General features: G+C 40.6%; 2 protein-coding genes across 6 annotated transcripts in view; one reads left to right on the forward strand and one right to left on the reverse strand.

Moving 5' to 3' along the window:
• Positions 1–10,085, reverse strand: part of UMAD1 (UBAP1-MVB12-associated (UMA) domain containing 1) — an 83,010-nt gene extending 72,925 nt beyond the window's left edge. The window contains exons 1-3 of one of the 4 annotated variants that reach the window (XM_054816948.1): positions 9,918–9,962; positions 4,357–4,574; positions 1,876–1,984 (exon numbers count right to left, since the gene is read on the reverse strand). In XM_054816948.1, the coding sequence (XP_054672923.1) occupies positions 1,876–1,957 (82 nt within the window). In that variant the 5' untranslated portion in view covers positions 1,958–1,984; positions 4,357–4,574; positions 9,918–9,962. Of the gene's footprint in view, positions 1–1,875; positions 1,985–4,356; positions 4,575–9,917 lie in introns of all 4 variants that reach the window. The other 3 variants (XM_054816947.1, XM_054816946.1, XM_054816949.1) reach the window with 3 other exon arrangements.
• Positions 9,977–13,815, forward strand: RPA3 (replication protein A3). Of its 2 annotated transcripts, none has more exons than XM_054816951.1 (4): positions 9,977–10,187; positions 10,513–10,587; positions 12,644–12,756; positions 13,254–13,815. In XM_054816951.1, exons 1-4 carry the CDS (start codon positions 10,089–10,091, stop codon positions 13,270–13,272), a joined length of 306 nt encoding a protein of 101 aa, XP_054672926.1. In that variant the 5' UTR covers positions 9,977–10,088; the 3' UTR covers positions 13,273–13,815. The 2 variants fall into 2 exon arrangements, with proteins under 2 accessions (XP_054672926.1, XP_054672925.1); XM_054816950.1 differs by having other exon boundaries at positions 12,644–12,752.
• Positions 13,816–14,331: the final 516 nt, after the last annotated feature.

The raw sequence follows: 14,331 nt of genomic DNA on the forward strand, positions 1-14,331 counted from the left end.
AAATGTCAGCAAACTAGGCTTTTTGTTCTTAGATGCTTTGAATGAAAGACTGGGTTTAGGAACCAACTTAAAACACAAGAAATTAAATTCTCACTCCCTTCAGGAGCATTCACTGCCTACAGCAGTATTCACATGAACGGCCCTATAATCCTACGGAGATTTGTTGAAGACATTTACTGCTGGTATTCTAGAGTATTTTACATCAAAGTTTAAAAAAGCTTCAGAACTTCCCATCTGAGTAATTAAAAAGTAACTAGCAGAATAGCTAGGTGTTGTGGTTTTGTGGTTTTTCTGGACTGCCACTATTCCTAGACAAACAAAACTTCTAGATAAGTATCTGCTTAAGTGCTGACTTGTAATTCTGCAACTACATCCATCTAGCAATATAGTCATATGCTCCACTGACAAGGTTGACGGCAATTCTTTTGCCCAGTAAAAGTTAGTTAAGATGAAATTACAGACCATTTAATTGCAGTTTGCTAAATTAACTTCTATCTGAGCAAAAAATGATAATAAATAGAAATAAAATTAGAAGATTCAAGCAAAATTGATAGTTTTAAAGTTTGTATTCAACAGATTAATTTAATATGAATTTATATGAACAAAGTTTAAATAGTCCCTGACAGCATTTCAGGAAAAAGGAATGAAGCTAAATTGAATGCAGAATCAAGACCAGCAATTGTGGGACATAAGCAATGTTTGGGTGCAGAACTCTCTGCCTATTACAGAATTTGAAACTCTAAATGGTATCCAGATTTTTTGGGGGACAACAATGTGCCTCCTTTTACCCTTCCACAATGCAAGTGCTGGATTGATTTGATGCAGCCATCAAAACCAGTGCAGATGAGCAAAATCTAGTGGAAGACAACCATTAAGCATGACAACACAGAGTCACAGATGTGAAACCAGATGTATTGTAACACTGGTAGGTAGTTGGGGGATATTTGTTTTAATGGAGTACTATTACAAAGAATATAAGTAAGTTCTCCTCAGAAAGAGTTCCAATAGTCCATATCGTTAGATTTTGATAATCTAGAGGCTTTTGTGACTTGAAAATGCTCCAGAAGAAGTAACACTTAAAAAAACACTGTGAGATTCCTGATAAGAACAAGTCAGTAAATCAGAGCAGCAGAAGCTGAATATTGATGATGACAGATTTACAAGGAGGAAAACACAAATTTTCAAAAGAGGAAAAAAAAATCAGTTACAGCATGACAGCAATAAATTCTTTATATTCTGCACACTTGAGCCATCCTACAAGACTGTAAAAAAGCTTGATTAAAGCTGCAAATTTAGACAGTTCACAGGTGAGTACACTTCAGAATAATTTTTGAGTAACAAAAAGACATTGAAAACCCTAAACTGCTTAATTTTCATCAAACTAAGCAAGAGTCAGATTCTGAGACAGAACATCTACATTTGGCATTTGTCTAGAAATACACAGATGCTTCTTGGCTTCTAATATAAAAAGACTTTGGGGGTAAAACTAAAAAGAAGGTACGTGAAAAACAACAGTCCTCTAACAACGGCAATGTTATTGTCTTTCCACAACTCTAATGATAAAGCTAGAAGCCTCAACTTTGAGCTTTCTTGTTTTGTAAGGGCATAACTTCTCCTTGCTCACAATATGAGAGGAAAACAGGAACCTGCATTTTCAATGCTCTTGAATAAGAGTTTGTACCTATGTAAATAAAACTTCAGCTATTTAGTCCAAATAATGAGACTAGGAATATAAACTCCTTCAGGAAAAGTAAGAATTACAACAAATTTTTATCATGGCTTCTCTTAACATTTTATCATTTGGTCTAAGCATCTCAAAGAAATTTTTACATTTCAAAGATGACAAGAATCACTTTATACAGAAGCACCACTTACCCACAATAACAAATCCATCTGCTTCTCTCTCTGGCACTGTAACTTTCTTTGAATCTTGACTTTTTCGGAAGAAGCTGAACATAGCCTCTTTTTTCTTCTAAGTCGATATCTAAAACGAAGACAAAACATGTTTAAATAAATATAAGATAACAGAATTTACCATAAGAAGTTCACACCATGCCAAAAGCCACATGCATGATATTACAGCTTAATCTTTATTACCAGATTTAAAACATCAGGCATTTTTATGTCAAGACATATTACCTTGTTGATGTAGCAATTGACTTCAATAGGCAAAAAGAGAGTAAAGTATAGAAGGCTTTTCTATTAAGTTATGAATGGAGTGGAACCGTTAAAAAAAAAATCAGCCAAACTTCAACCTTTCTAAAGGAAAGTAAAAGAAGGAAACTCCCTTGAGCATTTATCCAGCATGTTTCCATATTTTTCTGTTACTTCGAATTGTTGTTACACAAACTTTCTCATCAGAGTTAGTTCTAAAGCATCTGAAGTTTGAACCCCAAAACATGATCCTATAGAAAATGCAGCTTTACAATGCAGAAATAGTTGAATGAAGCAAATTGCACTAGAAATTTTCAGTCTTAAGTGTCTGCATAAATTAAAACCCAACACACCCGCCCCTACAATATTAGTGTAGTATCTATTTTCATTTTTCCAGTTTGCAATCTTAGAGACAGCTCAATGCTTGGGTGTATTTGATTAATCAGTTTCCAATGATTCCCTTAAAGGAAACTGCAACAAAATCATGTTGCAAATTTTTCATAACAATAATTCATTAAAATAATCTTCCAAAGCAACTAAGAACTCACAACAGCTAGAAGAAAACAAGGAAACCAGTGGAATAAAAACATTAACTGCAAAATATTATGCTCAGTATCTCTTCTCTCTCAAGACTGGAAGATTACATAGAAGCAATTCTGAATAGCTTAAAAAGGACAAATTCATATTAAAACCCCCAAGAACACTAGCCAAAAGATAAGCAGTTGGGCCAGCTTTTACAAAATTAAGTCCTATGAGCTGCCCCATAAACGTGGATACATCATGAAACATTCTTCTAAGCAAATTCTCTAATTATTTTGAACTTTAAGATGTAGACTCAAGGAACTTTCTCTTCTTCTGAGAAAAGTTATAAGAAAAGCTTTATAATGAAGTGTCACTCTTGCGAAGAACAACCAACAGAACCACACAAAGCACATATCCATGTGTTCAGCTTATGGAGAGGACTACCAATGTACCACCATCTACTTTCTATTTTCTACATAACTGGCACCACTGAATGCAGCAACTGAGAGTCTCCCCAGCCTCCTCCCACAACAGCAGCTCGGTCCATGGTGCTGGGACAATGAGAAAAGGCACTGCAGCAGCAGTCACCCCTCGAAGACGTGCTCGCCTCCAGCCCCTGAGGGCTGAACTCAGCCCACTGGACAATGCTGAGCAGCCTGTGGTCTGGCTGAAACACGTTGAGTGGCAAACGTAAAGAGGAAGGTTTAAAGAAAGGTATATGAAGCTCTTCTCTACTAAAATACCAATAAAAAATTGGGAAAGTGGAATAATGTAATTTCAAGTTTGAAGTAGTTTGAGGAGTAGAATCCTGATTTACTTTGCAGACACAACCATTTAAAGGAGAAGGGACTGGCAAACCGATAGCAACATCTAATATAGACCTCCAAAAGAAGAAAGGAGTCCAGTCCAAAGAAGTGTCCTCTGTCAAGTTTCAATGACATTATTTCACACTAAATTTAACAAAGAAGAATCTTTAGAAGGTGAGAAAAAGAGTGCTACAATGCAGTGCTTGGATTAAAAAAAAAAAAAAAGAAAAAAAAGAAAAAAGAAAAAAGAAAAAAGAAAAAAAGAAAAAAGAAAAAAAAAAAGAAAAAAAGAAAAAAAAAGATAAAAATTCTGGATTAATTATTGCCAGAATTCCTCACTTCCCACCCAAATATTCATGGTACCATAAGCAAGATTTTTTTTGTCCTAGCCAGTGACCTGTAGCAGTTAACTGCACATTCAGCACTGACTATTCACTAGATATAAACTGCCTCACACTCTGCTGTTACAAGTGATAGCAAACAGTTCCATACTCCAGATCACAGAAAATCCTATATGAAGTGTAAGCACTGGCTTTCAGGATCAGTATATAAATAGAACATGGCAAAAACAGCGATTCAGACTGTGGCCTGATACCTGAGACTTAAAGACTGAACACCCCGCAGGCTGGCTAGCTACTTCTTGCTTATGCTGATGCAGTGCAATTTCTTGCAACCAAATAAACTACAGTGATGTACAAAAGAACAGAACAGACCATCCAGTCCCAGGTATGCAGTAAGTTAAAAAAAAAAAATTACTTATCTGCACTTTATTGCTTTTTGCTTGCTTTCCTACCTTACCACGTGAAATACTTATATTTCCAGTTCCATGGAGATTACACAGTAGAAACTCCTAATTACCTCATTTATTCCTTACCTTCCCCCACACCCAGGCTCAACACATGGCGCCAGCAGCATATTCCTTTTTCAGCCCTCGGGGAATAAGTCTTCTCCTGCTACCAATTAGGGTTGTCAGTCCCATAGCTCAAGTGGTAAAAACCTGTGCTGTAATGCTCAAGAGTCAGGTTTCTGCTCCGATGATGTATGAAGGAGAGGCAGTTGTGGAACAGTTTAAAATGTAATTTTACCTTCATCCTAAGTGTGCAATAACAAGAAGCAAAATCAACTTGATGTGTAAAATCTTACAGATAGCTTTGGTAAAGGCTCAGATTCCAGACAGCCACTTCAGGTGCCAGAGCTGCTGTTGCTCCAATCACATTTTTTAATCTTTGAGATCTGCATTATTTTACAGTTTTCAGTTCTATCACATAGTTTTCTCCTTCCCTTCTGTCTTGCACAAAGAAATGCATCTTAATGAGTATATACATGGCACAAAAGAGTTGTACAGGAAGCCATGCATTTGTTGTCTTTTAAATCCTGCATATTTAACATACCTAAACGTCACTACTTAAAGGACAACAAACATTTCAATTCAGAGTAAATTAACAATCAGTGCAATTTGATATAGCCAAATTAATGTTACAACCACTTCCATATACTAGATTTTTTCCTTCTGTTGACAAAGGGAGCCTGAGTATCACATTTTTTTCTAAAACCCACAAAATTAATTTTATCTCCATACACGAGGCTTGATCTTTACTTGGTAGTTTTCAGTTTCTGAAGTTGCTTTAACTTAATTCCACTGCCAGCAGTATTTCTCAAACAGAAAACAAAACACACACACCCCCATCCTCTTGCTTGAAGCAGAAAAACAAACAAAGCAAACAAAAGTACCCCCTAAAGTCAGGCCTCAAGTTAGTAAGAAAGTAAGCAGTAAGAAAATAGCCTATATTGTATTTTGTGATTGTGAATGTTGGGGAGGTGGTAAGGAATCCACATATTATAAAAAGACTAACATGCTCAGTGAGGCTCTTTCCTTCTCTGGGGGTTCACCACTTAGAAACAAAACTTGTGCTTGCAGATCTTAGGTCTGCGCAACTGATGTGGAGGAAGGAGCTCACCAACTACTACTTGCAGTATTTCCATGCCTTTGCTGAACATAATATTAAGTTTAAACTAAATAACAAAGAACGACTAACAAAATAGAAGGGGGGCACAGAAACAAAAAGTAGAGCTGTATACAGTATGGCATAGGTAAAGGAAAAGCTGTAGACAGATAATGCTGGGACATTTGTGATATTTGTTCTCTTAAGAATTTTATCAACTGTGGTATTTCAAAGTAAACATAAATCTCTCCAGCAATGGGAAATGCAACCACTAAATTTCTTGAATTGCATGTTAAAAACAGAACAAAGACCCTGTCCAACAAAGAAACACAGAGTTGAATGGAAACACTCCTGCTCTTGAAGATAACAACATAGTTTAAGCACTTGCAGAATCAGGCTGGAGTTTTACTACTTGTAGATAAGATGAGGTTTCAGTTAAAAGCTGAGAACAACTGGTTTCCACACAAGTTTCATTTCAGAGTAAAAATTAAATTTGAAGTTTGTGGACCTGGATGCATGGTCACACAGACTAGAGAAAAAAAGCTGTCAGCACAAAATCACAGAACATACACCCACCATTCAGAGATAGTACCACGTTCCTGCAGTAATTTCTCCTATATAGCACAGCACTTTTCCCTTCCAGATGGGATTAATTTTATTTCTATAGGAGACCTGAAATTGAATTCACTGCCTAAAGATAAAAATCTCCCTTGGTAGGAATATGCAATTCCTTTCTCCTCATGTTTCCCCCTCACCAAAAAGTGAACACAACTTTTTCTTTCTCCAATCTCAATCGCTGATAGTTAAGAATAATGCTTTTGGCACTGCTTCAGTCATTAGCAAGTAATAAACTGTGAACTATAGCAATTCTGTGAGGCTGCAAAAAATATTTTGTCTTTCTGTGAGGCTCTGAGAACATACATGTGATTGGACAAAGATGGGTTACAGAGCTGCATAAAGGGGTTAATTTATTCCTCCTGCATTTTGTCAGTCTCCTTTGACAAGAAGTATGGGTGACCTTTGAGCCAAACCAATACATTAAATCCAATATTTTTTTTCTATACAATGAAGTTCCTAGCATATTTAGCATAACTTTTCAGCTTTTTCCTGAATGTTCACAAGTGACAGGAGGAGAAAGGTAATTTAATATTAAAAACACCAAAGATGCAGACTAAGATAAAGAGAGGATACCAAGGAATACCAACAAAGCAGAATTGCAGTGGCACTGCCAGTAATTACATAAATGATGAAAAGAGGTCCAAACAAGATATAAAACTGGCCTTAAAGAAAGAACCAGAATAATTTCACATCTAGCAGCTTAAGCTGTATAATCTATGGAAGGAGAAAACAGAGTAAATCTCTCTTCCATGTTAGCATCTGCTGTGATTCACCAATAAAGTAGCAATCAGAAAAAGACCAAGATGTTTACAGCCTTGTACAGGCCTGCTTATCACATGAAAACAACCAATTTAAGAGTCAAGACCATACATGTCGAAAAGATGTCTCTGTGACACCAAAAGAATGGTTTAAAAGCTTTTGGCCTAGTGTAAGTTACTATGTGAAGAAGAAAAAAAACCCGAGGACATATCAGTTGTTTTATCTGGCATTAACATTAGTCATACTCCTTTAGTTTGTGCTTCTTGAAAACTGAAGAAAGGTGTCAAGAGAAACACAAATACAAAAAAGGGATATACATATAACAAAACACTAATGAAGACTTTTTTACTTACATAAAATGTGAATATTTATTTTTAAAGTTTTCATAAAATTTAAGGGAACCAGAAATACCAGTAACTATGCAAGCCAAATTACCGTAGTATAAAAACACTCCAAGATGCTGAATCATAAAAAATCAACCACAATCAAGTCAGACAATAAAAGCACAGGTGACAAAGGCAAAGCCAGGAGTGAAATAACAGTACTCAAACCAATGTCAACATTCAAAACCCTGAAGCTGATAGAAAATGCTAAAATAGATAGGTGCTTATTAGATACTCAATAGGTTGAAACCTACTTCTTTCTCTGAAAACAGTCCTCCTTTGACTGCAAACCTTCAACAGCTTCTACGCATGACACAGACACATATTTGTAAGAACTTCTACAATGTGTTTTTCTAACAGCTGACCCTTCAAATGAGGCAGACAAATAGCCCTAGAAGAGCCACTTCGCAGCAGCCTCGTGCATCTTGCTCCAATTGTTACATTTATGAGATCTCTCCTTTAAAATCGCTGAGGATATGCTAAGGAGATGAGGATATTCTCTTGCAAATAAAGTACTGAAAAGGTGAATGGCATAGTGACACTGAGGAGATGACAACCAGCTACACCCCATCGAATATACAACCCCATAGCACTCCCCTTCCCAGCCACGTGCTGGTTCTGCACAGCTTTTGGTGGTAGCTTGCTTCCTTGGCAAGCTGGTTCAGCTTGTGGAGCCATCACACCACTAACCCAGCCAACTAACAAAAACCACTTTGTGCTGGTTAGCAAGCAGAACTAACCCATGGCTGGTTAGAAGAGACAGCCAGCACACAGGTGGTGTTGGGATCACCCTTTTAAGCCAGGCCAGAGTTAGATTCTCTCACGTATTTCCTGAAACACTGGTCCTGGAAATGGAAAGAAAATCACAGAACCACAGAATCGCTAAGGTTGGAAGGGACCTCTGGAGGTCATCTTGTCCAACCCCTCCCTGCTCAAGCAGGGCCCCCTAGAACTGGTTGCCCAGGACCATGTCCACATGGGTTTTGAATATCTGCAAGGATGGAAACTCCACAACCTCCCTGGACAACCTGTGTCAGTACTTGGTCACTCTCACAGCAAAATAACTGTTTCCTGATGTTCAGAGTGAACCTCCTGTGTTTCAGTTTGTGCCCATTGCCTCTGGTCCTGTCACTGGGCACCACTGAAAAGAGTGCTCTGTCCTCTTTGCACCCTCCTTTCAGTTATTTATATGCATTAATAAAACCCCCCTGAGCCTTCTCTAGGCTAAACACTCCCAGGTCTCTTAGCCTTTCCTCATAAGTAAGATGTCCAGACCCTTCATCATTGTGGCCCTTCGCTGGACTCTCTCCAGTATGTCCACATCTCTCTAGTACCCAGCACTTGGACCCAGTGCTCCAGGTGTGGCCTCACCAGTGCTGAGTAGAGAGGAAGGATCACCTCCCTCGACCCACTGGCAATGTTATGTCTAATGCAGCCCAGGATACCATTAGCCACCTTTGCATCAAGGGCAATTGGGAGGAACGTCTCCACACAAGGGACAGTCAGGGAAAACACATGAAAAAAGGCAAGATGTGTGGTGAGAGTGCCATGTCCCAGGTGCTAGCTCTGTCTCATGTTCATCAGACACTCTAACCCTGGGGATTGAGCGTAAGCTCTTTAATGGTGGAATGGATTGGAATGGAACAGAACAGAATAGTTCAGTTGGAAGAGACCTACAAGGATCACCTAATCCAACTGCCTGACCACTTCAGGGCTGACCAAAAGTTAAAGCATGTTACTAAGGGCATTGTCCGAATGCCTGTTAAACACTGACAGGCTTGGGACACCGATCATCACTCTGGGAAGCCTGTTCCACTGTCTGACCACCCTCTCGGTAAAGAAATGCTTCCTAATGTCCACTCTAAACTTCCCCTGGCGCAGCTTTGAACCGTTCCCACGTGTCCTGTCACTGGATATCAGGGAGAAGAGCTCAGCACCTCCCTCTCCACGTCCCCTCCTCAGGAAGCTGCAGAGAGCGATGAGGTCACCCCTCAGCCTCCTTTTCTCCAAACTAGACAAACCCAGAGTCCTCAGCCGCTCCTCACAGGACATTCCTTCCAGTCCTTTCACCAGCTCTGTTGCCCTCCTCTGGACGCATTCAAGGACCTGAACGTCCTTCTTAAGTTGTGGGGCCCAGAACTGCACACAGTACTCGAGGTGAGACCACACCAACGCTAAACACAGCGGGATAATCCCCACTTTTGACCGGCTGGTTATGCTGTGTTTGATGCAGCCCACGATGCAGTTTTCCCTCTTGGCTGCCAGGGCACACCGCTGACTCCTACTGAGCTGCTGTCACCAGCACCCCCAGATCCCTTTCCGCAGGGCTGCCCTCCAGCCACTCCTCTCACAATTCATACTTGTGTCTGTGGAAATGCGTGGGTATCACAGCAGTAACACACTACATTTTGAAAACCAACTACGGCCTGTAAAACAAGCGAGGGTTAACAGGCCGGTGACGGGAATGCTCGGCTTGGGCAGCGGTGACCTGAGGGGAGCCAGTATCTAAAGGGAGAGGGAAAACGGCCGTTAGGGGAGGGAAAATATGGGGTCATTTAAGAGAAAAGGATTAAATGACAAAATATACATCGGATAGGGCTGGAAGGGGCCGCGGCGGGGAGGCCGGCGGGAGGGGCTGAGCCCCGGGGAAGCCGGGTCACCCGGCTTCCCCGGGGCTCAGCCCCTCCCGCCGGCCTCCCCGCCGCGGCGACACCCGCCGCGCTGCCACCCACCGGCCCAGCCGCCCGATACCGCCGCCACCGCCGCTCACCAACCGCCGGCTCCGCTTCCGGATCGCGTCAGGCGAAGGGGAAGTCCCGCCCCGATGCTTCTCCCCTTCTTCCCCCCGTTGCCAGGGGTAGCGGCGCCCCTCCCATCCGCAAAAAGCGGGAAATCGCTCCGAGATGGGGGACGTCCATGAGGTACCGCGGCGGCGCATCGCCACCAGTCACCTGGCGCAGAACATCGGGCAGCCCGTCTGCTTCGTGGGCCGCGTCGAGAAGGTCCGTGATCTGCTCGGCGGTCGGCTACTGCCCTTTGGGCCGCGCCGCGGGGCCTCGGGGCGGGTAGCTGCCCGGTCGCCCTGGGTAGGGCCTTGCCTCGGGGTGCGCTCCGGGTTGGGCCTCTGTGCGGGGAGGTTGTCGCCTTGCCTGATGCAGCTTGTCGCGGCCTGGCCTGAGGGAAGCCGGCGGCTCTAGTCAGGGCGGGAGGCGGCTGTGACGGTTGGATCTATCGGAGATAGGCCTGCTGCGCAGTTCTGGTTGAGGCGGTTAAACCTGTAACACTTAGAGCTGCCTTTGGAGCTCACAGGCCTAATGGCTTTTGTAGATTCATCCTACTGGGAAGCTTTTCGTGCTTTCGGATGGAGAAGGAAAACATACAACTGTGGAGCTGAGCGAACCTGTAAGTTAAGGAATACTTTGGAAATACGTGGTGTTGCCTCTTGTGGAGACCAGAGGTTTTGTCCTTTCTGAGACCTGTGCATGCCTTGCATGTTTTGAGTTTTTAGTCAGAAGAAAGAGGAAAAAAAATCCTTGGTTTCTCTCTTCTCCACCTATGTTTCATTGCCTGTGCTTCTTACATCTTCTAGCTAACTTGCAGTCTTCGTATGCATGAACCGCCTTGGTCTTCATCAATTTTCTGCTGGTGTTAAGAGAGAGAACTCATTCCTTGTCAGACACATCCCTGTCTGGCTATTTTGTCTTACTCTATTTGGTGTTTACAGTGTAATATATTCCACTACCTGTATTAGCTTTATTTTCATTTCACTTCTTCCTCCCTTTTTCTTACTGCCTTTATCTTTATATGCCTAACAGAGAATTTTGTGAAGATAATCCAAAAAACCCACAAATACGGTATTCTCAAGAGTTTTTTGAGTTGACATTTCTATATCCTCTTAGAATACTTGTCATAACATTCCAGTAAACTTTATAGTTAGCTTGAAGCATTCTTTCTTAAAAAAAATAAAAAGGAATTAATGCAATGAGTATAAGATACGCTTATAACTACTGCACAAAAATATTGCTTCCTTTGTTATCACATACCACTAAAGGAATAACAGCCTGGCATTCTCTTCTGTCTTTAAGTATTTTTTTTCCTCTAGCAAATGTTGTAATTAAAGGATTATTTCCATTGTGATGGCATATGCTCTAGCTTAACTGAGCATGTGTGTAGTCTTTACATCTTTTTCTCTGACTTGTTAAACACTGAGAAATCTCACCATTCCCATGTGAAATAATTGCACATAGTACTCTCTGACTTTCAGGACAGGAATCTCTCCTTGTTGATGAAAAATGCAGTTTGATCTGGCAAAGAGTTTTGTCTTATAAATGTGAAGCTTGCTGACTTCATCTTCAAACTCCAAGAAAATGTCTCTCCTACAAGTTCTGCGTGTCTCTTAACTGTTTTTTGAGTACATGAAAAGGTTTCCTGCCCTGGGTGGTTAAAACTTCACATGTCAGCATCTGACTAATGATTTCTCGGCTTCCCACAACAGAGTAAATGGTCGAATTTCATAAATGCGTAGCTGCAGTGCTGGGCACTTCACAGTCTGTGTTCCACTGCTGTAGGATAAACTGGTGCATGCAGAAAAAGCACGCCAGGTCCATCTCTCTGGTTTGCCTAATGTCAGTGGAGGAACTTCTAGATTTGCTAATCAAAATGCTTTCTAACATTTTTCCCCCCTTTTGTTTTGTGTGCGTGTAATTCATCCTTTCAACAGAGAAACCCAAAATTATGGGGAGGGGAGGGAATCTATTGCTGTGTTCCAGGAGACTTACTAGAAATTGAAAAGTGTTAGATATTCGAAGAACATTACTGAAATAGTACCATGCTCTTAAAATTAGTATCTTAAGAAGGGAGACATGTTCCAACTATATGATTTTGGAGTAAAAATTTTTAGCCTTTTTTTTTTTTTTCCTTTTTCAACCAAAGGCTTGTTATTGACAATGCCTTTGTATTCTGAACACTTACTGACAACAAAAATAATTTCTAGTTATACCTCCTGAATCTGGAATACTGGAACTGCTCTCTGGCATGAGTGATACCTCCTTAGCTCTTACAGAGGTCTGTAATTTACTCAAGTTTGAATGCAGTGCATTAAAATCTGGATTCGTCTGCTCTCTGTATCCTAGGTTAGTCTCTGTTCAGTGATTAAATGACAGAGTTTTATATAGTTATAAACTGATATCTCCCTTACGATCCTTCTTGGTATATTTTTATATGTCGGTACTAAATTGGCTGTTAGAAAAACTGTAAATCTGTAAGTGGCTCAAGGCTTTTGTGGGGTGGTTTTTTTTGGGAGGGGGCGGGGCTGTTTAGTAGTGCTGTACTGTTTGACGCGGAACAGAATCTGTCATGAACCATCCATCAGTTGTGGAGAGTTCCTAGCTTAAGTGTTGTGCAGTAGAGGCAGCAGCTAATTTAGTGATACTAATTTCATATTTGGTATGTTTTCTAGCTAGACGAAGAGATCTCAGGAGTTCTTGAAGTAGTTGGAAGAGTAACAAATCAGGCAACCATCATGTGCATGTCGTACGTCCAGTTCAGAGAAGACAAAAGTCCATTTGGTAGGTAAGAATGTACGTTATGGCAAATTGATTTTGAGTTCTGAACTCTTACTCAGTAAGTAAGACAGGAGAGCCTGATTGTCTTTTCTTACAGACAAGATCTTTCTTCAAACTGCCAGGTATGGAGTAGAATGTAGAAAAGGAGACTGTCATGGGGAAAATTTTGTACAAAATACACCATTTTACTGTCAAACTATAGGGACTGGCTCAAAGCGGGAGCCAGTCTAGATCATTGCCATGGTCTGATCACTCTCCCAGTCCTGACCGTGTGGTTCTTGCCTTGCCCTGGACCTTGTGTGACTGTGCAGCTAGCAGGCCTAAAAATAACCCTCCAAAAAGCAAGCAATGAGAGCATGGCTGCCTTGGGAAAACTGAGGAGGATAAGGGAGACTGGGAATGCTCCACTACACTGCTTTAAAATAAGCAGTGCTTTAACGCTGTCATTTGCTTGTGTGGGAATTTAGCTTATGCATCATAACCAATTTCTTTGCCATCTTTCAGATCTGGAACTCTACAATGAAGCAATAAAAATTATTCATGAATTCCCTGAATACTTCCCGTTCGGTACTGGGAGAAACAACTGATTATTTTTCTTGGCATGTATCTAGAGCTTCAGAGGGGACAACAGTACTGTAGCTTTCTTGCCTGACAGCATGGTAACAGTTGCATTTATTTCCAACAAATACACTGAAAAGATGCTGTTCCATGTGCCATGTATTGCCAATGAAGAATGTTTTCTTTGGAAATGTATTTATTCAGCAAGGAGGAGAGCACTTCTGTGGATGTCTCACTGTCTGTATATATTTAACCCTTTTGCATCCATGAGGAGTGTTCTCCTGCAGGATTGAACTTGCTAGAAACTGAAGTTTTGTAGGCACCTTTTTGTTGCTGTTGTAGAGGTTCTAGGGTACTTTACAAGAAACTCCTATCAAAGACATTTGGTGGGAGTCTAATGTAAAGTGGTTTTTTTGTTTTTTCATTTGCTTTGATATAAATTTATTGAACATGGGGAGTGTTTTGCATCTTGAAAATTGTCTCTTCTCCAATAAAAAAAATCAGACTACATTTAACTATTTGTGTCAATATTATATCTTAGAGTGCTGTTTTCACCTGACACAGGTAATTTTAACAAAGTGGAGTTATAAGGTACTTCCTTTTGCACTGATGTTAAACACTTGGAAGATGTCTGGTTAGGTTTGGGGATTTTAGGCACTGAGTTCCCATCACAACCTTCATTCCTGGTGGGACTCTAAGCAGACGTACCAGGTTCAGCCAGATTGTCATGACTTTAATCATACACACTTCCACACAGTTCCCAATTTTGTAACAATCCTGGCTACTTACAGCACATAGCAGAATTCTTAACATCTCTTAAGGTAACACAGTCAAAGTAAAATCTAACTTTGGAAACATTCTCTGCAAATTAATAAATAAAATACTGCAAAGTATTTTAAATAAACCTTAGCCATGGTCATTAACCTTTCATACAAAGAGGTTTCAGGTTTAATAGCTAGATTTAGTGTCTTACTACAATTGCTAGCTTTGTGCTTATTTATAGACATCCATTTTCAGTCAAGGA

This window comes from Grus americana, chromosome 2, assembly GCF_028858705.1.
Source record: "Grus americana isolate bGruAme1 chromosome 2, bGruAme1.mat, whole genome shotgun sequence".
NCBI classification, from domain to species: domain Eukaryota; kingdom Metazoa; phylum Chordata; class Aves; order Gruiformes; family Gruidae; genus Grus; species Grus americana.

Coding starts and splice junctions, on each gene's coding strand:
- RPA3 (XM_054816950.1), top strand. CDS start 10,089: ATGGGGGACGTCCATGAGGTACCGCGGCGGCGCATCGCCACCAGTCAC. Junction 10,188..10,512: donor TCGTGGGCCGCGTCGAGAAG/GTCCGTGATCTG, acceptor TGGCTTTTGTAG/ATTCATCCTACTGGGAAGCT. Junction 10,588..12,643: donor CTGTGGAGCTGAGCGAACCT/GTAAGTTAAGGA, acceptor TATGTTTTCTAG/CTAGACGAAGAGATCTCAGG.